Source organism: Peromyscus leucopus, chromosome 20 (assembly GCF_004664715.2).
Source record: "Peromyscus leucopus breed LL Stock chromosome 20, UCI_PerLeu_2.1, whole genome shotgun sequence".
Lineage (NCBI taxonomy): Eukaryota > Metazoa > Chordata > Mammalia > Rodentia > Cricetidae > Peromyscus > Peromyscus leucopus.
In genome coordinates, this window is record NC_051080.1 from 3,569,303 (window position 1) to 3,593,081 (window position 23,779).

The 23,779-nt window shown below is 48.4% G+C and overlaps 1 protein-coding gene across 1 annotated transcript; it reads right to left on the reverse strand.

Moving 5' to 3' along the window:
• Window positions 1-1,841: 1,841 nt before the first annotated feature.
• Window positions 1,842-17,708, reverse strand: Higd1c (HIG1 hypoxia inducible domain family member 1C). The gene is made up of 3 exons (XM_037197362.1): window positions 16,786-17,708; window positions 10,932-11,066; window positions 1,842-2,032 (listed from the first exon to the last, which is right to left on the reverse strand). The coding sequence occupies exons 1-3, from the start codon at window positions 16,874-16,876 to the stop codon at window positions 1,968-1,970; spliced, it is 291 nt and encodes a 96-aa protein (XP_037053257.1). The 5' UTR covers window positions 16,877-17,708; the 3' UTR covers window positions 1,842-1,967.
• Between the last annotated feature and the right edge of the window lie 6,071 nt (window positions 17,709-23,779).

Consider the following 23,779-nt stretch of genomic DNA (forward strand, 5'->3'; position numbering starts at 1 on the left):
TGAGTTTGCTTCTTCTTGTTCTAGAGCTTTTAGGTATGCTGTTAAGTCAGTTGCTTGTGTGAGATTTCTCCATCTTCTTTATCTTCTTTATGTGTGCATTTAGAGCTATGAATTTTCCTCTTAGCACTGCTTTCATAGTGTCCCATAAGTTTGGGTATGTTGTACTTTCATTTTCATTGAATTCTAGGAAATCTTTAATTTCTTTCTTTATTTCTTCCAATCCTGGCACCCTGGAGATAGAGGCAGGAGGATCAGAAGTTCAGGCTCATCCTTGGCTTTGTATCAAGTTCAAAGTCCTGGTTTTTGTTTGTTTGTTTGTTTTTAAAGATGGGGGGTGTTGCTGAGGAGATAGCTTAGTACTTAAGAGTGCTTACTGCTCCTGGGTGGAGTTGCGCGCGCGCACGCGCGCACACACACACACACACACACACACACACACACACACACACACAAAGTGTAACTTTAAAAATAACAAAACCGCCGGCCGATGGTGGCGCACGCCTTTAATCCCAGCACTCGGGAGGCAGAGCCAGGCGGATCTCTGTGAGTTCAAGGCCAGCCTGGGCTACCAAGTGAGCTCCAGGAAAGGCGCAAAGCTACACAGAGAAACCCTGTCTTGAAAAACCAAAAAGTAAAAAAAATAACAAAACCACATAAAACATTTAGCTGGGCATGGAGATCTGTGCCTGTAATCTCAGATCATAGGAGGCTGAACCAGGAGAATCTTGAATCCCATCCCGAGAACATAAGGGACTGGAGAGGTCCTTCAGTGACTGCTCCCAGCACCCTCAGGGCGTCACAGCCATGTGTCACTCCAGTCCCAGGGAACCCAGTGCCCTCTTCGCTTTCTAGGGCACTGCACACACGTGGTGCAATCACGTATATGTAGGCAAAACACCTAGACACAAAATAAATTTAAAAAACAAATGAACATGGTAACAAATCTGGGTTTTGTATGTAGCGGCATTGTGCAGTAGTATTAATCTATTTTGTTATAATAAATACCTGGGAACAGGGTACTTTCTCACAGAAGAGGTTAGAGGCTGCCATCGTGCCCCAATTTTTTTAAAAGCCATTCCTTGCCTAAAGATTTATTTTTGTGTGTGTGAGTATTTGCCTGCATGTATTTCATGCACCGTAAGCATGCCTGGTGCAGGTGGTTGTGAGCTACTATGTGGGTGTTAGGAAACAAGCCCTGGTCACTTGCAAGAGCACCCCCACCCCATTTCTTTTCTTTTTTTTTCTTTTTCTTTTTTTTTTTTTCTTTTCTTTTTTTTTTTTTTTTGAGACAGGGTTTCTCTGTAGTTTGGTGCCTGTCCTGGATCTCTCTCTATAGACCAGGCTGGCCTCGAACTCACAGAGCCTGCCTCTGCCTCCCGAGTGCTGAGATTAAAGGAGTGCACCACCACCACCGCCCGGCCCCCACCCCAGTTACTTGTTTGCTTGTGTGGGTGCACACATGTGGGGGTCAGAGGATGACCTTGGGAGTTCATTCTCTTCCTCCACTTTTTGGGGTGCAGGGGTCAAACTGAGGTGTCAGGCTTGGCCGCCCCTTTTCTCCCTGAGCTGTCCTGCTTCCCCAACAAGCTTTTCTAAGAAAACACACTCACACTGCTTGCTGGGTGTGTAGTGACTACATTTTTTGTTAAGAACCAGTTAAGAACTGGTTAGAAGTCTGTCAGTGCGTTGTTGATGCAGAGACAGGAGCTGCCCCCACACACAAGATCCTGAGCTCCAGCTGTTAGTACTGCAAGGGGGATTGACTGAGAAAAGACATCAGCAGGGGTGATTCTCAGTTAACTGCCTGTGGGTTCAGAAAGGACTTCTTAAAAACACTGAGACATGAGCACAGACTTTATGAGAATTCTGTGAGGCATCCTACAGTGTGATTAGAACACAGTGAGATCCCTTTGTTCTAATGATCAGCACGCAGAAGGATCTTTCTTCCTTGCTTCCAGCTTCTGGCTTTATTTTTTGGATACATTGAAGAACCGAGGTCTGATGTAATCCTTATACATAGAATAGAGAACACCTGGAACAGAAAGGCACCGCACATCAGTAGTGTCCATGAGACCCAAACACTGGCATTTTCCCACATGCTTTTCTGAAACTGGCACAGGATTGCAAAACAGAAGACCAACAGACGCCTCCCAGGAAGCTTTGGTTCATGCAGAGGCTGCAGAATCAAACAGCATTGACATGGTTTCAGTCAGTATTGACACAGGTGTGCATGTGCACACAGAGTAAACTCATAAAAATGCAAGTGCTGTGCATTTTTTTAAAATTTAAAAACCACTATTATGAACTCTCCTCAAGTTTACATTTTTATTTTGTTTGTTTTTTGAGACAAGGTTTCTCTGTGCAGCTCTAACTATTCAGGAACTCACTATATAGACCAGGCTGACTTTGAACTACAGAGATCCTCTGGCCTCTGCCTCCTGAGTGCTGGAGTTAAAGGTGTGGGTTACCATGGCTAGCTTAGCTGAACTTGGTGACATATGCCATCAGTCCTAGCTCTTGGTAGGCAGAGGCAGGAGGATCAGGGTAGTCTTTGACTGCACGGTGGTTAGAGGCCAGCCTAAGGAACATGGAATCCTGTCAAAAAAAGGGGGGGCGGAAATCTTGGGAAATTTCAGGCAAGTTTGCTGAGATACAGGCATCCTAATCCACCAGTCTCATAGTCAGTGTCTGCCTGTGCGCAGTGTACCAAAGAACAGGTGACTGGAACAGCCCGCTCTGGATTACAGTGTGGGAATCAGCTGTGAGGAGCCGACGCTGGCTGTGGCTTCCACCAGGTCCTAGGGCTGTTGAGGGAGAGAAGCCCACAGGTGAATAGGCTCAGCGGGAAGAGGGGGTCCTTCGGTGAATCCTTGGCATGTCGGTAAATCTCACGTCCAAAAGCAAGAGGCATCAGAAGACTCAACTGTGGTCTCCTCGCCATCCTAAATCCCTGTCAAGGCATCGGGTACCTGGTTATCTAAATCTTTCGCTTCCCCCAAGACTGGCCACTGTCGCCTTCCTAGGGTGCACAGAGGATGCAGGCTCTGTGAATTCTTCCTGTAGATCCGTGTGATGGTAAACTGAGGCAGCAGCTGCAAAAATCTTAGAGTGAAATACTAAAATAACCAGAATTGATGCATAGAGTTCAAGCCAAAATGTTTGCTTTTTAGCTGAAATCACTGTAACTGAAATGGCATTCTCAGAGCTGGAGAAATGGCTAAGAATGTTTGCCTAGCGTGCACAAAGCCCTGGGTTTGATGCCCCCCGCCACATAAACCGGGCATGGTGGCACACACTTGTAATCCCAGCATTCAGACGGCAGAGGCAGGAATGTCAGAAGTTCAGTCATCCTTGGCTACACAGGGTTTGAAGCCGTGGATGGTGAGTTCTGGGGTCTTTTCTTTAGTCTTGCTGAAGATGAGTCTTGCTCTTCCCAGTCATCTAAACGTTGGTATTCCCTGAAGTTACGGTCTTATCGTACCAGCTCACTGACACCTGCTGCTTCACTGGTGAACCGGCTACTTCTCTAAGAGAGATCGAAGTGTGGCGCCCTTATCTCTGCACAACAGGACAATTCCATACACTAACAGCGGCCCCCACACTTTCTATTAGATTTAATGTTTGTGTGTGTGTGTGTGTGTGTGAGCGAGCGTGGGTGTGCTTGTGCCACGGCGCGTGTGTGGAGGTCAGAAGAGCCTCAGGTGTCCTCCATTGCTGTGTTACCCTGTGGCCACCAGGCTAGCTGGCCAGCCAGCTGCCCGAGGTTCTCTCTCCAGCTCCAGTCTGACCACAGGCACAGGGGTTACAGATGTGCACATCATACCCAGCTTTATGTGAGTTCTGGGAGTCTGAACTCAGTTCTCACACTTGTGTAGCAAGCACGTTCCTAGCCAGCCATCCCCATGCCTCTCTGAGCTTTTAAATTGTGTGTAAAGAAATACATTGAATGTGCCCTCAACATTGTCTTTTTTGAGACAAGGTTTTGATATGCAACCCAGACTGACCTCAAACTGGTAGCCTCCTGCCTCAGAGTTTCCAGTGCTGGTATTACAGACATGTGCATTTATTTTTAAACTACAAATTAAATATAAGCAGTCCACACATTAGCAAAGCATTGTTATTTTTTATTTAACCTGGCTTCCTTTTGAGACAGGATCTGGCTATCTTACCCAGTGTGGCCTCTAATTCCTGGACCTCCCCCGTCTGGCTAGCTTTTTTATTTCCAAGATACAGTATTTCCTTCCCATATCCCTAAGGACCTCCTTATTCATGGGATGTGAGTTCTGTAATTCAAAGGGTTTGTTGGGGGTCTCACATAGCCCAGGCCGACCTTGAACTTGCTAGTCGTTGGAAATGACCTTGAACATTTGATAAGCCTGCCTCTACCTACTAAGTGCTAGGATTACAGGCATGTGCCACTATGTATGGCTTTTATGCCGTCTTAGGTTTGAAGCCCACAACATTCTTGCCTAGCACCCTACCAACGACGGCGCTGTCCCTAGCCATGGAGACATTTGGAATAGGGATTTCAGTTAGTATTTTGTGAGACTAATGGTTTGAGTCTAAAGTGATTGCTCTGTGACTCTGGAAAAAACAAAACAAACAAACAAACAAAAAAACAACCAACCACATTTCCTCTCTAAGCCTCAGGTTCCCAGTCTGTACAATGAGGTAACAGTGCCTGTCTTAGAGAGTAGATTTGATGGGTCGTTGTATAATAAACACTGTGTAGCAGGAATCTTAAAAGTTCTTTTTAATAAAATCAAACCCGAGCCAGGTATTGGGGTCCATGCTGGTAGATCAGAGAGACAGGACAAGCCACAGCCATCTCACCTTGCCAATTCCTCAGCTGGTCCTGTTTCCTCAGACTGGAAGCTTCTGTGTCCTCATCCCAATGGCTCTCAGCTGAACTGTGTTGCTCCATAGCCTGAATGCTTAACCAGCCAAATGCTTCTAGTTTCTGGTCCTCAAGCCTTATATATCTTCCTGTTTTCTACCACCACTCCCTGGGATTAAAGGCTGGCTTTCTGGGATTAAAGGCGTGTCACCATGCTTGGCTATTTCCAATGTGGCCTTGAACTCACACAGATCCAGAGGGATTTCTATCTCTGGAATGCTAGGATTAAAGGTGTGAGTGCCACCATTTTCTAGCCTTTGTATCTAGTGGCTGTCTGTTCTCTGACCCCAGATAAATTTATTAGAATACACAATACCACCACAACACTGTCTGGTCCTTGTCCCAGGAATGGTACTAGCTTCTAAAAAGCTCCTAACTGCCGGGAAAATAACAGTGTGTGTTATTGATAAGCCTCTTGGGTCACACCAGAGACTTTTGCCAATGAGAATACCGCTGGCTTGGGAGGTGAGTGCAGCTCCGTGGGGGGCCATGCCCTTAAACTCAGGGCTTGGGTCAGGACTGAGTTGTATCCCAGCAGAGCAGGCGGACTCTGAAGAGGTGTGTTTCAGATTAAAGCATTAACAACAGAAGGACAGGTAAGGGAAATGTGGGCTGGTTACACAAGGGAGGTGTCTTCCCAGCCAAAAGAATGAAGTCCTGTTGTTCGCGGGAAATAAATGCAGCTGGAGATGATCAGACCGAGCAGGTTGTAGCAGCCTCAGGAAGAGAGTCGTCTTTGCTCATTTCTGGTTCTTAGATTCCATGTAAACCACAGCACATGCACACACACACACACACACACACACACACACACACACACACACACACACACACACATACACACGAAAGCAGAAGGAGATCTTCCGGGGGAACCACGAGGACTAAGAGGGGGCTAGGAGGCAGAGAAGAACATGCTCCACATACCGTGTGCGCCTGTATGAAAGCTTGAAGATGCACTGAGGTAATGATGCGTAGGTAGGGGCTGGCGGTGGGGTAAATGCTCACTGTCACTGTTCTGTCTGCTCAACTCACTGTCCCCTCAGCCCTGACCTCTGTTCTTCATTCTTTGTATGAGGGAGGGACAGATCATTTCCTGTACAAGCCAGGAACCTGGGAATCACTTGTTTATTGTGTGTGTTCATATGTGTGCCACAGTGCGTGTGGGAGATCGGAGAACGCTGGGTCCTCTCCTTCCACACGTGCATCTCGGAAATGGAACTCGAGTTGTCTTTAGCTGCTGAGCCGCCCCGCCTGCTTGGGAATCACCGTTGGTTGCTCTTTTCTTTCCCCAGTCACTTGGTGGCTACATGTTAGAGCTTCAGTTTTACAGAAGCCTGGTTTCCTGCCCCAGGATGGTCTGTCTTCTGTCAAATAAACTGTGTGGGGATGTGTTGGGAAACACCGCTCGTGTCCCCAAAGCCCTTGATGAAGGCACTCATTCCCGCGGTCCCTCTAGAAAGGTAGTGACTTGTTTACCATTTTGGTAAAGGCAGGCCGTTAGGATGGCACCCGCTTGGCCTTCTACCACAGTGGCTCTGGCCAGGGGACCAATGTGGGGATTCTGGCAGGAGCCGTCAAGACAGCTCAGCGGGTGAGGGCATCTGCTTCACAAACCCGATGACCTCAGAAAGCATGAAAGGTGGACAGAGAACCACGTGACAGAGTCGTCCTTCACATGTGGGCCATGGGTCACGCATGCCGTACATGCACACATCACACACAGCAATGCTAAACTGTTAAAGAATCCTGAAAGTTTGCCGGGCGGTGGTGGCGCATGCCTTTAATCCCAGCACTCGGGAGGCAGAGCCAGGCGGATCTCTGTGAGTTCAAGGCCAGCCTGGTCTACAGAGCGAGATCCAGGAAAGGCGCAAAGCTACACAAGAGAAACCCTGTCTCGAAAAACCAAAAAAAAAAAAAAAAAAGAATCCTGAAAGTAGCTGAGCATACGTATATGACAATTACACATTCCAGAATTAGATAATAACACAGTCAGGGCAGGAAATGGCAGGCTGTGTTGAGGCTGACCCTCTGGAAAACACACTGCAAACTCATGAGTGGCACTTCCCGGTAATTCTGCCAGAGCCGGAGGCTGTCCCTACAACCAGTATCTCACCCGCCCCAAGTAACGCGATTATCTTCTCTTTGTGCACAGGTTTCCCGGTAAATGGCTGCAGGGCTCTTCGGGGAAAGCTAGAGATGATTATGATACATTTATTTGTACATAGATGTACATGTACACACGTGTGGTATGTGTTTATATGCATATGTATATGTGTGTGTGTTACATACGTGTGTTGGGGGCCAGAGCTCCTTGCTGTGAGCTTTAAGTTCAAGCCTTTCCTGCTTCGTGATGTCCTGATTTCAGTTCTAGGGCCTCTGTAACCAGGGCCCCCACTGTGACCAGGGGCCCCTCCACCCCGTGACCAGGGCCTCCACCATAACCAGGACCCACACATAACCAGGGCCCACATGTAACCAGGGCCTCCACCATAACCAGGACCCACACATAACCAGGGTCCACATGTAACCAGGGCCTCCACCATAACCAGGACCCACACATCTCTGTGGCTCAGCCAGTGCTGGTTGCTCTTTGGACTGCTGCTAATCACGACATCAGGCGCCCCTGCCTTTGCCAATCAGATGCTCCCAGTAACAGAGAGATCAAGAGCTCTCTGTCCCTACTGAACCCAGGAGGCCAGCAGCTCACTGCAGCCTTCTCAGAAATAAAGAGTGCTCTCAGAGCTTGTGAAAGGTACCAGGGCTGCTTGCACACAGGCGTCTCCTCCCCTGGCGAAGCGGGTGGATGTTCTCAGGGAGTCAGGACCGTCACTCTGGCAGTCCGTCTCCCTCAGACTTTGCCTGCCTCTGTGGCAGTTTCTCAGCCTCAGTGCTGGTGCCGGTTGAGGCCAGATCGTGTCTGCTCTAGGGTGCCCTGTACACCGCAGGCCGTTGGCACACCCCTGCAAGGCTGCCCCGCCTTCCACTCCCAACAGGACAAACAAGAATGTCCCCAGATTAGATTTTCCCGAGGGAACAAACTGCCTGTCACTTCCTAAAAGCCCACAGGGGCCACCAAGCCTATGGAGACCCTTGCTCTCTAAACCGTGACACCTGGTAATAAGAGGACCAAACAGTGAGCTTGCCAAGGACTCGGTGTTTGTCACTCACGCCACCGTGGAGCGGCTGGATGCAGACACACAAGGTGGACAGAAGGGCTGTGGAACCAGAGTCCTCTCGAGAGAGGCTTCTCGGAGACCACGTGCCCACTGAACTGTGGAAAGAACTGTGTTGGCAACCCTAGAGTCAGGAGGACTGGCACCCAAGAGATCGTTTTGAAGAGGCGGGGACAGCTGACTCGGGTGGTGGCGAGGAGGGGGCTTGGCTTTGTGTCTTGATGACCGCGATGGCGGACAAGATTCATTCGCAGTCCACGCCTGTGGCTGGCCAGAGCGGCTCTGGAACTAAGCTGTGGCCATTGAAGTGGGGTTTGCAGGTGATGACGGCTGGGACCGTGTGGCTTTGGTGGATGGTCTGCTAACCATGGAGGCGGGTTTGGAGGTGGGGAACTGTGATAATGTGGGGAACCACAACAATCAAATCTTCGGGTTTGGGACCCACAAAGAGAGGAACTGGAGCAGGAACCGTGGTGTGGAGGCCACGGTGACCTGGAGCCTTGCTGCTGCAAAGGCCTGCACTTAGATTAGCTACCCCTGGGCAGAGTCCTCGCGGCCTGGACTGTGATGCAGAGTAAATGTCTTTAATGTGCCCCTCGAAGCTGTCTGTGTGAGGTTAGTGGACTCTGACGCCATCTTGGTACACCTCTCCAGTGTGAGAAGTTTAGGGTCCTCTTGGGGTTCTGCCAGGTTTCACTGGAGTTTAGTTACAATTGCCTGGGTGAAACAGCCTTGCCTCCAGAAACTTTGGTGGAGTTTCCATTGTGTTGTAAAGTTCACCACTGAGCAGGTCACTTAGGCACAGTCTACCGAGCTAGGCATGGAGCACACACATAATCCCTGTACCAGGACGCCTGAAGCAGGAAGATTTTAAGCTCCACACAGCCTGGGCTACTTCCTAAGTTCTAGCCTGGGCTAAAAGCAAAATATATAAAGGTTTTGGTACCACTTATGCAGTATGTAAGCTCCTCATGTCCATAGGAAATATATAATGTCCATAGAAAAAAAGGACCAGTCTATGAGGCCCATAGGACAACAGCCGACCAGAACTACTGTGGAAATCGAGTCTGTCTTGTGTATTCCAGCTCATGTCGGAAGGCTCTGAGTTGTCCTTGCTTATCCTCTCACGAGGATTGTTATTTTGAGTCTGGCCAGCCGCGGCTACCTAAAGGTACTCTGTCTCAAGCAAACAAACCTCAGACATGTAGGCCAGGCATGGTGGTGCACAGCTGAAATCCCAGCGCTCGAGAAGCAGCACCAGGACCACACGGCACCCCGAAGGCCAGCCAGGCTACACAGGGAGCTCACCACCCCCCCAGATGGGCTGTGTGCGGTGTTCCATGTCGACTTGACCCAAGCTAAAGTCACCCAGAAAGATGCCTCTGTAAGATCAGATGGTAGGCAAGCCCCTAGGTCATTTTCTTAGTGATTGACGGGGGGAGGGCCCAGTCATTGTGGGCGGGGCCATCCCTGGGCTGGTGGCCCCGGGTTCTATAAGCAAGCAGGCTGAGCAAGCCAGTAAGCAGCTCCCTCCATGGCCTCTGCATCAGCTCCTGCCTCCAGGTTCCTGCCCTGTTCGAGTTCCTGTCCTGACTTCCTTCAGTGATGAAGTAAGATATGGAAGTGTAAGCCGAATTAACCCTTTCCTCCCCGGCTTGCCCTTCGGTCACAGTGTTGCATCGCAGCCATAGGAACCCTAAGACATGGTCCTATCTTTTCTTGTAAGAACTTTGCACATTGGGCAAAACTTCATACTTCCTGGGATGGAAGTAAAAAGGCTGTTTAGATCTTTGGCCTCTAAAAAGCCTCCTCCCAAGTAAAGTGCTGAGCGACTACGTCTGCTGGTCAGATAGGCTGGGGAACGCAACCACCGCTGTGACCGACCGGAGCTGTGTGGAGTAGAAGCAGAACCAGCGCCTGCCTCTAGGGCAGCGCTTCTCAACCTGTAGGTCGCAACTCCTTGGGGGGGTCACATATCAGATATCAGTTATATTAGGATTCATAACAGTAGCAAAATTACAGTTATGAAGTAGCAATGAAAATAATGTTATGCCGGGCAGTGGCGGCACACACCTTTAATCCCAGCACTCAGGAGGCAGAGCCAGGCGGATCTTCGTGAGTTCGAGGCCAGCCTGGTCTACAGAGCGAGATCCAGGAAAGGCGCAAAGCTATACAGAGAAACCCTGTCTCGAAAAACCAAAAAAAAGAAAAAAAAAAGAAAAGAATTTTATGGTTGGGGGTCACCACAGCATGAGGAGCTGTATTAGAGGGTCGCAGATTCAGGAAGGTTGAGAACCACAGTCACAGGCTGTTAGATAGAGAATCCCAAAAAACTCAAAAAGAAGGGGGAAAAAAGATGCCCACCCCCTCTTTAAGGTGTGGGAATTTTGTTGGGTTCTATCAGGTGAAAATTCTAAGAATTAAGATGATGCCTCATCCCTACTAGTTTGCTTTCTTAAAGATTTATTTTTATTTTACGTGTATGAGTACCTGAATGTATGGTAGGTAGTACACACTGTGTATACTGATGCCTGAAGCAGCCAGAGAGGGATTCCAGAACTCTCAGAATTAGAGTTACGAATGGTTACGAGCTCTGATATGGGTGCTGGGAACTGAACCGGAGTCCCCTGCAAGAAGAGCCAGGGCTCTTAACTGCTTCATTCCTCTAGTCCCCGAGATGAATCTTTTTATCTCCATCCCCATAGTGTCTAAATCCAGTATTTATCTTCTACCAAGGATGAACAGAACAAGGAAACACACACACACACACACACACACACACACACACACACACACACACACGCACACACACACGCACACACACACGCCTGTGGAGGACAGCCAGCCCTAAGCAACCTTACCTAGGGTCACAGCTCCCACAGCGCACCCTTGGGCGGCAATCCGCACGTGGATGAGACGAAGGGACATCTTCTCCTCTCTTCTGGACTTTAACTTGTAAAGACCGTAGGAGAGCACAGCCACAGAGCCGGCCACCCCTGTGGATTTAAAACACGAGCTGGATAAACAGGAGGCAAGAATTCCTCGGCTAAATGAAAGACTGTGTGAAGGCCGCCTACCCGGAAGACAGGCAGTCAAGGTGCAGACTGAGTGCTGGTCTGACGTTCTGGGGTCAGAAGTGAGGGTTGCAGGTGGATTTTGGAATATCTGCATTATATGATATCTTGTGATGGGCCCTAGGCCTCAAGAGCAAACCTGTGTATGTGCCACACACCTTATTCACTCGGACTGTATGTGTTTCATTTATTTTTAGAGTGCCTATCTTTTTACTATGATTCATTGTGGGAGAGCAGATGTGGAACCTTCCTCTCAAGGCATTGTGATGACTCAGATTTCGGAGTATATTGAAATTTTGGACTTCAGATGTTCAACCTGTACCAAGGAGGACATTAAAAAGAACTGTAGTGTAGGACTTGCCTAACGTGTTTGAAGCCCTAAGATTGTCCCACGCACTTATAAAGTTGGTGTGGTGGTGCACATCTGTAGCCTAGATGCAGCTGTATAGGGGGTTTAAGGCTAGCCTGGGCTACACCAGATCCTGTGTTCTGGCTAGGTTTTTGTCACCGTGATGCAAGATAGGGTCGTCTGGGAAGAGGAACCACCATTGAGAAAATGCCTCCGTCAGATTGCCTGTGGGTCTAAGAAAACAGGCTGAGAGAGCAAAGCAGATCAAGCCAGTAAGCAGCATTGCTCCATTGTCTGCCTCCAGTCTCTGCCTCCAGTTCCTGTCTCCAGTCCCTGTCTCCAGTCCCTGCCTCCAGTCCCTGCCTCCAGTCCCTGCCTCCAGTCCCTGCTTCCAGTCCCTGTCTCCAGTCCCTGTCTCCAGTCCCTGCCTCCAGTCCCTGTCTCCAGTCCCTGCCTCCAGTCCCTGCCTCCAGTCCCTGTCTCCAGTCCCTGTCTCCAGTCCCTGTCTCCAGTCCCTGCCTCCAGTCCCTGTCTCCAGTCCCTGCCTCCAGTCTCTGGAGTCCCTGTCTCCAGTCCCTGCCTCCAGTCTCTGGAGTCCCTGTCTCCAGTCCCTGTCTCCAGTCTCTGGAGTCCCTGCCTCCAGTCCCTGTCTCCAGTTCCTGTCTCCAGTCCCTGTCTCCAGTCCCTGCCTCCAGTCCCTGCCTCCAGTCCCTGTCTCCAGTCTCTGGAGTCCCTGCCTCCAGTCCCTGTCTCCAGTTCCTGTCTCCAGTCCCTGTCTCCAGTCCCTGCCTCCAGTCCCTGTCTCCAGTTCCTGCCTCCAATCTCTGTCTCCAGTCCCTGCCTCCAGTCTCTGCCTCCAGTTCCTGTCTCCAGTCCCTGTCTCCAGTCTCTGTCTCCAGTCCCTGCCTCCAGTCCCTGCTTCCAGTCTCTGGAGTCCCCATCTCCGATCTCTGCCTCGACTTTTCTTCATAGCAGACTGTAAGATGAAATAAATCCTTTCCTCCCTGTGTTGATTTTAGTCATGGTGTCTTATTTTATGTGTATATGTTTATGTACCACATGTGTTCAGTGCCCACAGAAGCCAGAAGATGGCATTGGATACCCTAGGGCTGTGGTTGCAGCCAATGCTCTTAACTACTGAGCCTCTCCAGCCTCTAGACACAGTGTTTTATCAATAACAATAGAAACGTCACTGAGCAATAAACATACTGGAAAATAGATTTTTAAAAATTTATTTAGAAAGAGAGAAAGTGTATGTGTGTGTGTATGAGAGAGAGAGAGAGAGAGAGAGAGAGAGAGAGAGAGAGAGAGAGATTGAATTTGAGTATTTGGGAATCAGTTTTCATATTTCCCCTTGCAAATGTACTGCAAATCCCAGGCTAGCTGACCTATTCTCCACCTCCCATTTCACAATAGGCACTTTCTTTCTCTACTTTTTTTTTTTTTTTAAGCTCGAGCAATTTTATTGGAGTTTAAAAGAAATCTAAGGCTATATAAATCTCTTCTGGCCTCCAGGGGCACCAGGTATGCCCGTGGTATAGAAACACACGCACCTGTGGAAAAACCCATACATATAAAAAAATTAAAAATTAATCTAAAAAAAAGTTTATGTAGAAGTCTTCTTAAAAACATATGCTGTTCTACTTTGGGGGTTCTCTGGTTACCCCACTGATTTATGTATCTCTCCATCAGCAGCCACACTGTCTGGGTTACCTGAGCGAGGAGGTGGGGTGCCTCCTTCCACTTTATCTTAAACAAACAAAAACCTTAGAACAGAACATGGTGCACACACTTGTAGTCCCAGCCCCCGGGAGGTTGAAGCAGGCAGATCAAGGAGTTAGAGACCAGCCTGAGCAAGACAGGGAGACTACCTCAAAAAACCAAAGACAAAAGGCCCAAAGTCTCAGTGGTAGAGCATTTCCCTACCATGAGCAAAGCCTCTAGACTGCTCTCAAGCACTGAGGAAGAAACACTGTTTAGCTGACAGAGAATTCATGACTTCCATATACTATGTCTTAGGATAAGCATGTCTTGTGTGTGTGTGTGCGCGTGTGTATAGGTGTACAAGCACCTGTGTGCACAGCATACAGTGGCCAAGGACAGTCTAAGGGTGTCATTCCTCACAGCACGTTCACCCTGGTCTGGAACTCACAGCCAGTGAGTCCTACACATCTGCCTGGCTCCACCTCCCAGTGCTGGGATTACAAGTGTGTATCTCCATGTCGCTGGCCTTTTTATATGGGTTCTAGAGGGCAAATTCAGGTCCACATGCTTCAGGGCAAGAACTGTAGCCACAGAAACCTTGTTGGCATTATAAAAGGAATTCCATTAAACCTATGAATCTGTTTGGGGAGACCTGACCTCCTTACTACATTACTATATATATTACTAATTACTAGTCAATGAACATAGTACTATGTTAACATATTAATTGTACTATCCTTTCTATATTAAGCTATACATTTATTATACACATTACTAACTACAAATTACATATATATTAGTAATTACTGATTGTGTATATATATATTATGTGTATATATATATATATACATGTATATTACTAATTACCAATCCATGGATATTGTAGGTGGTCTATTTATTCAGGTCGTTTGTGATTTATTTCATTAGAATTTTTGTGATTGTCAACATGTGTGTGTTAAGTTTATACCTAAGTATTTATTTACAATGCCTGTAAATGGACTTCCCCCCTAAACTGTGGGTCTGTGTGTTTGTTCATAGTATACAGCATGCGGCGAATTCTTATGGGACAAGAAGTTCTGGTGATCTGTGTTGGCCCCGGAGAGTCTAGGGATAGGTGATAGCCGTATCCTTCATGGTCTATTTGGTAAAGTGAAGAAAGAGCCAGGGTATACGATCACAAGGCTGTGGCTTTATAGGCTTGTTAGTAGGCAGGCTGCGTGAAATGGCTCGTGTACAAGATGTATAAACAGCAAAAAGCAAGCCAATCAGATAAGGATGACAGTTTCCAGCCTGGCAACCTGAGCTCAATCTCGGCATCCCACCCAAAGGCGGAAGAAAGCGGAGTTGTCCTATGACGTCACACATGCCCCTCAAGATCATTCCCCCCGCCCCTCCCCAACACCCCCCCCACACACACACACTAAAAAGATTTAAGGAGGGTAGAGAGACGGCTCAGCAGTTAAGCGCACTTGCTGCTTTCCCAGAGGACCCGAGTCTGGTTCTTGTAGCCTGTGTCAGGCAGCTCGGGACTGAAAACCTCAGCTCCAGGGCATCTGACACCTCTTCTGGTCTCCTGCGCCTGAACTCACATGTGCAGTCAGATCACTGAGTTCAAGGCCAGTCTGGTCTACAGAGGGAGTTCTAGGACAGCCAGGGCTACACAGAGAAACCTTGTCTCAAAAAAAAAAAAAAAAAAAAAAAAAAAAAAGATTTTTTTAAACTTAAAATATATAAATATAATTGTTTTAATTAAAAAATATATAATGATCTTAAACTGCTCATGCTTTCTAATCTAGAAATTTTACTTTTGGGATATATTCCAAGAAAATAAGCAAAAGTACAGAACATGACTAAAAATGTTCATGATTGTACCAAGTCTGAGGAAATACTAAAAACCCTAAATGGCCTGAACAGAAGAAAAACTGTATACCTACAAACTGTTATAAGAAGAGATCTCTGTGAGTTCTAGTCCAGCCTGGTCTATATAGGGAGTCCCAGGTCAGTCAAGGCTACCTAGAGAAACCCTGTCTCAAAAACAAACAAGAAGAATCATGGATTTATTTTCACTTATCTCACGGTGCTCTGGATTGAACCCCAGGACCTAGGTATTCAAGGCAAGCACCCTAGTTCTGGGTCCCATCCCAATAAGTCATATTTGTAACGATGGGAGTGGTTTCAGATAATCAATAGAGGTACTTCTTAAATTATCTCTATGACACAGTCCATCCTGTGGCAAAATATCCCGTAAGTATTACTAAAATACAAAAGCTAAGTGAAACCTCAACATACATACAAACTTATTTGTTTTCTAGCAAAACCCAGAGTCTCTCCCCTGGATCAAGCCCAGGTCTGTCCTTTGGGAGATGAGAGTCCACGCCTTTGCTGTTTCTCAGTGTCTCTGGTCTGCAGGTAATTGAGTTTAGCTAGGGACCCTTTCATCTTCCTCATTAGTCACGCTGTTTCCCCAGAACACTAATTTAATGTACATCAGACTCTGGGTAATCTGTTCATTACTGGGATCTGTTCAAATGGCATCGAGAGGCTTGTTTTTTCTTCTGTTGTTTTCTCTTTGGAGGCAGGGTCTTACATGGCTCATGCTGGCCTTGAGCTTATTCTGTAGTGATGATGACCTTGAACTTCGGATCTTCCTGAGTTCAGAATTACAGACGCGATCTGCCACCCTGCCCTCTTCCATAAGGAGACCTGAACCTAGCCTTGTGCACAAGCTCGGCCAACTCTAGCAACTGAGCTACCTCCCAGCCCCCAAGAAGTAAAGTTTCCAATCGTACCTGACGGTAATGAAGGGAAAATCTGCAGACACCAAGACTTACAAGTGATGCCCAGAACAGACAGACAGACAGACGGTTCCAGCTACCCCTCAGGAAGCTAAAACCGCTGCTCCAGTCCTCAGTGAGAAACGTGTGGGTCTATTCAGTGAAATCTATTTGAGTCAGTGGGAACTAATAATTTTAGATGGACCTCTAGGGGCTGGCAAGATGGCCCAGCAGGCAAGGGTGCTTGCTGCCAAGGCTGATGACCTAGGTTTGATCCCTGGAACACGCAGAGTGGAAGAAGAGAACCGATTCCCAGAAGTCGTCCTCTGACCTCCGCATATATGCTGTGGCATGCGAGTAATACCCACCACCACCAGCCAGGCGGTGGTGGCGCACGCCTTTAATCCCAGCACTCGGGAGGCAGAGCCAGGTGGATCTCTGTGAGTTCGAGGCCAGCCTGGGCTACCAAGTGAGTTCCAGGAGAGGCACAAAGCTACACAGAGAAACCCTGTCTCGAAAAACCAAAAAAAAAAAAAAAAAAAAAAAAAAAAAAAAAAATACCCACCACCACCAAAATAAATACATGTGAAAACATCAGCCAGTCCTTTGACAAACTCTGTAAAACTGAGTGGAGGATAGCTGAAATCCACTGGGGTCTGAACTAGAAAGAATCCCTCAAGCTCAGCCTGTGTTGCTCTGAGGGGTGGGCTTCAGAGAACCAGAGAACGAATGCACGGACGGGGAGTGCCACCCTCGGAGATTCCGAGTTCTCTTTCATCACGGTTTTCCTGCAACCATCAAGACATGGACTTACCCACAGGGACGAAGGGGGAGTCTCTTGATTTCCTGAGGAGACGGGACAGTTGGCCTTCATCCTCAGCTGCTGACCACTCATCTGAAGACATGCTTCTTCTCTCTACGGACAACAGGGGACCTGTGTGGTTGCCGCCATCATTTCAAGAACCTGTTCTCTCCTTGCTACCCTGCTAGGAGCCTGTCTGCGCAACTGAAATGGGCGGCTGTCCACTTTTCTCTGCAGAATCCCAAATGTCAGGGGGAGTATTAAATATATGTGGGGAGAGAAACTGGCAGTCAGGGTCCTTGAGTACAACACCTCGATCCCCATCCCGTCTCCTTTCCCGGGATGACATCTGCCGTCACCTGGGAGCTCAGGACTTCTCCCCAGGCTTTCTCTCACAACGATGGCATCAACACGGGCAAACATAGTCTTCTGGTGTCCAGGGGATGGGACACTACCGCTCTGCAGGGTGTGTAGAGCCTCATACAACTGTTCTGATAGCTACTGGACACCCCTGTCACCAGGCCAGGCCATGAGAAGTGGTTGTCTTCATCTGCCAGGCTTTAATGAAGACTCACAAAGACAACTCGCAACAGACTGAGGGGTGCTCCTGTCTGGCGTCTGTGCGGCCCACCCATACGTGTGGAAACGCACACAGGGCATGGTATTCAAACCCAGCAGCTCCATCAGCAGAAAATCAAACCCAGGAAGAGGCACCATACCTTGTGCGTGCTGGAACACAGTCTCCTGCTGGCCTGGGAGCAGCACAGGGTAAGGAAGGCTGTCACAGAGCTCTGTGATTGCCAGCTAAGTGAGGATCACGGGAAAGCTGGGAGACGGCCCCGAGGGAGTGGCCAGCTGGAACTGGCTGAGGTCTCCCAGCTCCTGCTGAAGACCACGGCAGCGCCTTGCCATGAGTGCTAGACTTCAGAAGATTGTATGTTTTGTTTGCTTTTTTGTGATAGGGTCTCATGCTACAGCCCTGCCTGCCCTGGAACTCACAATATAGACCAGGCTGGCCTCGAACTCAGAATCTGCCTGCCTCTGCCTTCCGAGTGCTGGGATTAAAGTTGTGCGCCACCACCGCCCGTCTAGAAGAAACTGACTGCTGAGGGGGCTCCTGGGGCCTCTGTGACTTAGAAATCCCTGCCCAGGACGGAAGGGAGGAAAGCGTAGGGTTACTATTCGGGAAATGCCATCCAAGGCCAAGATGCAACTCATAGTTTAGGAATCCGGCACAGCTCTGACACTGGGCTGCATGAAGGACACAAGTAAGAAAACACAAAAGAGCACTTAACACAGTGCAGCTGGGGCTTGTGGCGAAGTCGTGGAGTGCTTGCCTCGAATACGTGAAGCCCTGGGTAAAATGCCAAGTGTAAAATATGTACCTAACAGAAACATGAATGACATACAAATGTCTCCCGATAGCCAGTAGACAGCAGATGAGGGCGAAGGCCAATTATCCTGACTTCTCAAGGGTTCTGGACACCCCTTTGTTTCAGCACAGAGGCACACCGCAGGACGCTTCGCACCTGCAGCCTGCATAGATGCTCAGGTTCACGAACATCCTTAAAAAGGACCGCATGTCACTGCCCCTTGGCCAATCCAAAGGCGGGGTGGGCAGTGGCGGCGAGGGCGCTGAGAGTCAGCCAGGGCGCTGGGAGCCGATTTGCACACCGTGAACCGGCTCCCGTTGTGCCCTGGCACTCTTGAGTCTCCGGAAACCTCCCCATCTTGCCGGCGGCACCTTCCTCCAGCTCCAGGTCCAGCCATCTCAGCGTGAAGGGCGTCGACCAGGTAGAGTTCATGGGATTTTTTTCCTTACACGTTTTAGCTCGAGCTCTGGCGTGTGTCTGTCCCTTTCTCTCTCCTCTGTAAGTTGCAGACTGATTCCCCTCTCCATGCTTTTCGGGTGCATTTGGGGCGATCTCTTGCACGACCGTAATGCAATAGAAGAAATTCACGTTTTGTCAGCTGTTTAGCAAAAACAACCAAAAAAAGTTTACACTTTTTTTTTTTAATTGCGTTTATTTGCCCTTCGGGAGGCAGGGAACACACCTACAGAGGTCAGAGGACAACCTGTGGGAATCGGGTCCACTTCCACCACGTGGATCCCAGGACTCGAACTCAGACCATTAGGCTTGGCAGCAAGCACTGTACCGAATGTGCCAGCCCACCAAAAATGATTTTTCAAATGTGTGTGGGGTTTTGTTTGATCTAGGATCCAGTCAGGATCCCATATTGCTTGTCTTGTGGCTTTAGTCCTCTTGATCTGGAAGATGGCCTTAACAGACTGACTTTCATGACCCTGCTAACTTTTCCCCTTACAGCACTGGGGGTCAAACCTGTGGCCTCGGGCTTGCAAGGCAAATACCGTTCCTCCCAACCCTCCCCAGCCTCCACGCTGGTGACTTGGCAGGATTTGAACATGGTTTCCTCATTAGGCTGAGACCATGCATTTCAGGCAGACCGCCTGTGTTGTGTGTGTGGTGTTGTGTGATGCCAAGACAACACCACCTGAAAATAATCCGCCCTCTAGTCAGGGCTGTGCTCTTCGCTGTTTACTGCCTGGCTGGGGATGGCGGCCGGGGCTCACCTGTAACTTTTGCCAATCTCTGGTGTGAATAGGCCAATTTCAAGCTAGTGTCTGTCATCAGGTAACTTGAAGTAGAGAAGTGTTTCTCCTCCGCTGGTCTTGAGGCAGGGTAGAAAGACAGGAAAACAGAAAGGGACCTCACCCTGGGGCCACAGTCTCTTGACAGCTGAGAATCCAGGGGCCCAGAACACTTAGCAAAGCTTGCTATGAGGATGTCCACAGAGAGGCACTATTCCTTCTCCACAGGGGCATTTCCAAGTGAGAATGTTAAACATCCAAGGAGCACGTGTAACTGATCGTGTAAGACTCCGCGCGTGGCCTTGCCCTTTTCCCAGGCGTAAACCAGATGACTTCCTGGAATCGCAAGCAAAACTCTAAGTTTTATTTACGATAGAAACATCCTGTACTCTACTACGTTCCTCGGGAGCACCCGGGCTGCAACTCCAGGGCCCACGGAGGATGCGCGTGGCGACTGTAAGCTCCGTGAGTGGGCCTCCTCGGAGCCCCGCCCACACACGCAGGGGTGACTTATTCTTTCCCTATGTGCCTCTCGGTTAACTTCCAGGTTTAAATCTCTGTTAGGGATCTCTTTAATAAACTCCAGCTCTGCTTCATCCTGGGTCATAATAAAATTCTTTTCGGGGCAATTTTAATGACCTGGAGTGGAGGTCCCCAAAGCGTGAGGGACTGCACAGCGGGATGTGTCTTCTGCCACACGACTGCTTTGACCATGGTGATTCAGTCTGCCAGGTCATTACTATTTTTCCCTTTGTAATTAAGAACAATTAATAATGTTATGTAAACGTCCTGATGTTTATTATACCTTAACCCATTCATTTCAGTACTTACTAGTCATGGTTGCTGGATCAGTTAAGTCTTAGGTTTTCAGAATGGTGATCCCCCCTCCCCCCGCCCCCCGGCCCCAGCCATCATTCTTTTGGATTACTAGTTGAGATTTTTTTCTTTCTCCCTTTGGTTTTTTGAGACGATCCTGTGTAACTCAGGCAGGCCTGGAGCTTGACAAGTTATTGATGATCTTGAACTCTGTTCAATGACATTGTGAAGAGAATTTTGGTAAACAACCTTGTAGGGAGCCGCTATTCAAAACAACTCCAACTCCATATTTGGCTATGATGCACGAGTATGGTAATTGGCCTTATGTCCTCAGCCTATCCCGTGGCTCCCCGTGTTCGAATTCTGGCGGGACCCAATCACAGTTCGGCACGTTTGCCTGATTCCCTTTATAAGCAGCTGCAGTTTAGTCCTCGGGGGCCCCTCACCTCCCGCTCTCCCTTAACCAAGAGGCGCTCCAATAAAGTGTGATCTGAGAAGAATCCTCGCGTGGTGGTCGTTCTTCCTCGCTGACCGAGGAGCTCGCCGCAACTGGTGCCGAAACCCGGGACGGAAACTTCGGACACCAGGTGAGGGGTCGAAGAGGATTCAGAACTCAACACACGGAGCAGTGACGTCGGTAAATTCTCCAGGTATGCTGATTGCCGGGATTAATCCGTTTGTGTTTGCTTTCGTGGTCCTCCTTATGATTATTAGAGAGGGACGCAAAGCATTAAGCAAGCACCAGGATAGTCTATCAGAATCAGACTTTAAAGGGGAGAACTTAAGTAGGCCTAAAAAGAAGAAAGAAAAGAATAAAGAAAAGGAAAATAAAGAAAATAAGCCAGAGAAGAAAGAAAATTCAGAAAAGAAAGGGAACCCTTTGTATCTAGTATTAGAGGAATTTACAAAACTTGATTTCTCTGATAATGAATTAGATTCAGATGAGGAGGAAAATTTAAAGAAAGCCACCGCTGAATATGAGGAAGAGAAATATGGGTGGCGGTGGCGGCCTCCTCCTTATAATGTTTCTGCTGGGGTGAATGCGGAACCAACGGTGCCTTCGGGACCACATCCACCCCCGGCAACACCTTCGTGCCTGCAAACAGGTGGAGGTTGTCATTTTATCAGGAGAGACACCTGGGCGCGGCTAGCGTCCGCGTTTCCAGTTTTTGAAGATCCGCAAACAAACAACAGATATCATGAACCTGTGCCTTATAAACAATTAAAAGAGCTGGTAGAGGCTACGGAGTAACAGCCAGTTATACCTTAACATTATTGACTAGGCTCACTACTCAGGCTATGACTCCAACAGATTGGTTCGAAATAGCCAGAGCATGTTTAACTACATGACAGTACTTGGATTTCAAATCTATAGTCACAGATAGAGCCCAGGCACAAGCTAGAATTAATCTTCAGAATAATCGACCACAGTGGACGGCTGACATGCTACTGGGTCAAGGACAATGGACCCTAAATCAGACGGCATATCCTATTGAAGTTTATCAACAGATAAATGAGATTTATTCTAAAGCTTGGAAATCATTACCAAATAAAGGAGAAGTATCAGGGAATTTGACTAATATCAGTCAGGGCCCGAATGAACCTTTTTCAGATTTCGTAGCTAGAATGATGGAGGCAGCAGGAAAGATATTTGGTGATGTAGAAACAGTTATGCCTCTGGTTCAACAATTAGTATATGAGCAAAGCACAAAAGAATGTCGTAGGACCATTATCCCATGGAAAGGAAAGGGATTAGAAGCTTGGCTAAAAGCCTGTCGGGAAATTGGGGGACCGCTAAGTAATGCTGGCCTAGCGGCAGCAGTCCTTGCAGCCACACGAGCTGCACGAATGGATGCTAGCTGCTCTGACGTAGCTCCTTTAATTATGCTCCAAGGAGGGAATTATGGTGTTCACACATTACTTGTTATTCTAATTCTCAGAGAGGTTATGGGGAATCCTTGTGCTGGCTGGGGGCCAGGTGCTAGGCATCACCTTTGCAGTGGAGGTTCAAACTGCTGCAGCTGGTCCCTGTCTCCAGAGATGCAGGCTTGGCCATTTCAGCCTCTTCAGGTGGAAGGAGTTAATGGCTCCAAACCATCCTTCATACCTCTACTTCTCTAAATGCACAGTTGAAAGGCGGCATTATGGTGCTTAACCAGTGCATTGACTTGGTACAAGAACAAGTTGACATCCTTTGGCAGCTGGTTCAGTTGGGCTGTGAGTGGAGGATGCCTGGTTTGTGTGTCACTAGTGTGCAATTCCAAAATGGTTCCTGAGCAGCGAATTTGTCTAAACAATTGTCCAGTTATCTTATAGGAAATTGGTCCGGAGAATTTGAAGAGACCTTGGAGAAACTGAGAGTGGCAGTGGTGACCATCAACTCCACACGAGTGGACCTCAGCATGGCGGAGGGACTGTCCTCCTGGATTGCTTCTACCTCTTCCCTGTTTAAAGAATGGGTGGGGGTGGGTATATTTTGGGCATGCTGCCTTGGAGGATGCGTGTTTTGTCTGTGGTTGGTCTGCCGTTTGCGAGCATGTACAAAAAAGGACAAGGTCATTATCACTCAAGCATTAGCCGCTTTGGAGTGTGGCTCCTCCCCTCAGATCTGGCTTTCTGCCTTAAAGAATACCTAATATCCACACAGCCTTTGCACCCCCAGGACTGGTTAGTCCATTGCACTCGGGAAGGTATGTGGACAATTGTTGCACGCATAGCCTTTGCACCCCTGGGACTGGTTAGTCCATTGCACTCGGGAAGGTATATGGACAGCTTTCACATACTTGTATTGAGCACAGGATGCCAGGCTCGTGCACTGCACTTGAAGTGTAGGACATTTTCCTTCCTTCAAGGAGAGCAAGTCTGACTGCATAGGGAGTCACATAGCCTTTGCACCCTTAGGACTGGTTAGTCCATTGCACTTGGGAAGGTATGTGGACAATTGTTACATGCATAGCCTTTGCACCCCAGGGACTGGTTAGTCCATTGCACATGGGAAGGTATGCGGACAATTGTTACATGCATAGCCTTTGCACCCCAGGGACTGGTTGGTCCATTGCACTCGGGAAGGTATGCAGGCAATTATGCACAGTTAACTCATCCTCGATCGGTCAACACATCATGAGGTGGGGACCTGATCGGATGAAATACTTGTGTTGCAGAAATCAGACCTATACTCTCTCCTGCTGCTTAATTAACAAAGAGGGGGGAGATGTAGGGAGCCGCTATTCAAAACAACTCCAACTCCATATTTGGCTATGATGCACGAGTATGGTAATTGGCCTTATGTCCTCAGCCTATCCCGTGGCTCCCCGTGCTTGCATTCTGGCAGGACCCAATCACAGTTCGGCACGTTTGCCTGATTCCCTTTATAAGCAGCTGCAGTTTAGTCCTCGGGGCCCCTCACCTCCCGCTCTCCCTTAACCAAGAGGCGCTCCAGTAAAGTGTGATCTGAGAAGAATCCTCACGTGGTGGTCGTTCTTCCTCGCTGGCCGAGGAGCTCGCCGCACAACCTAATAAATGTGTAATGTTGTAAAACAAGTTAAAACTGACACCACTGTCCAGAGGTGATTGGTGAAC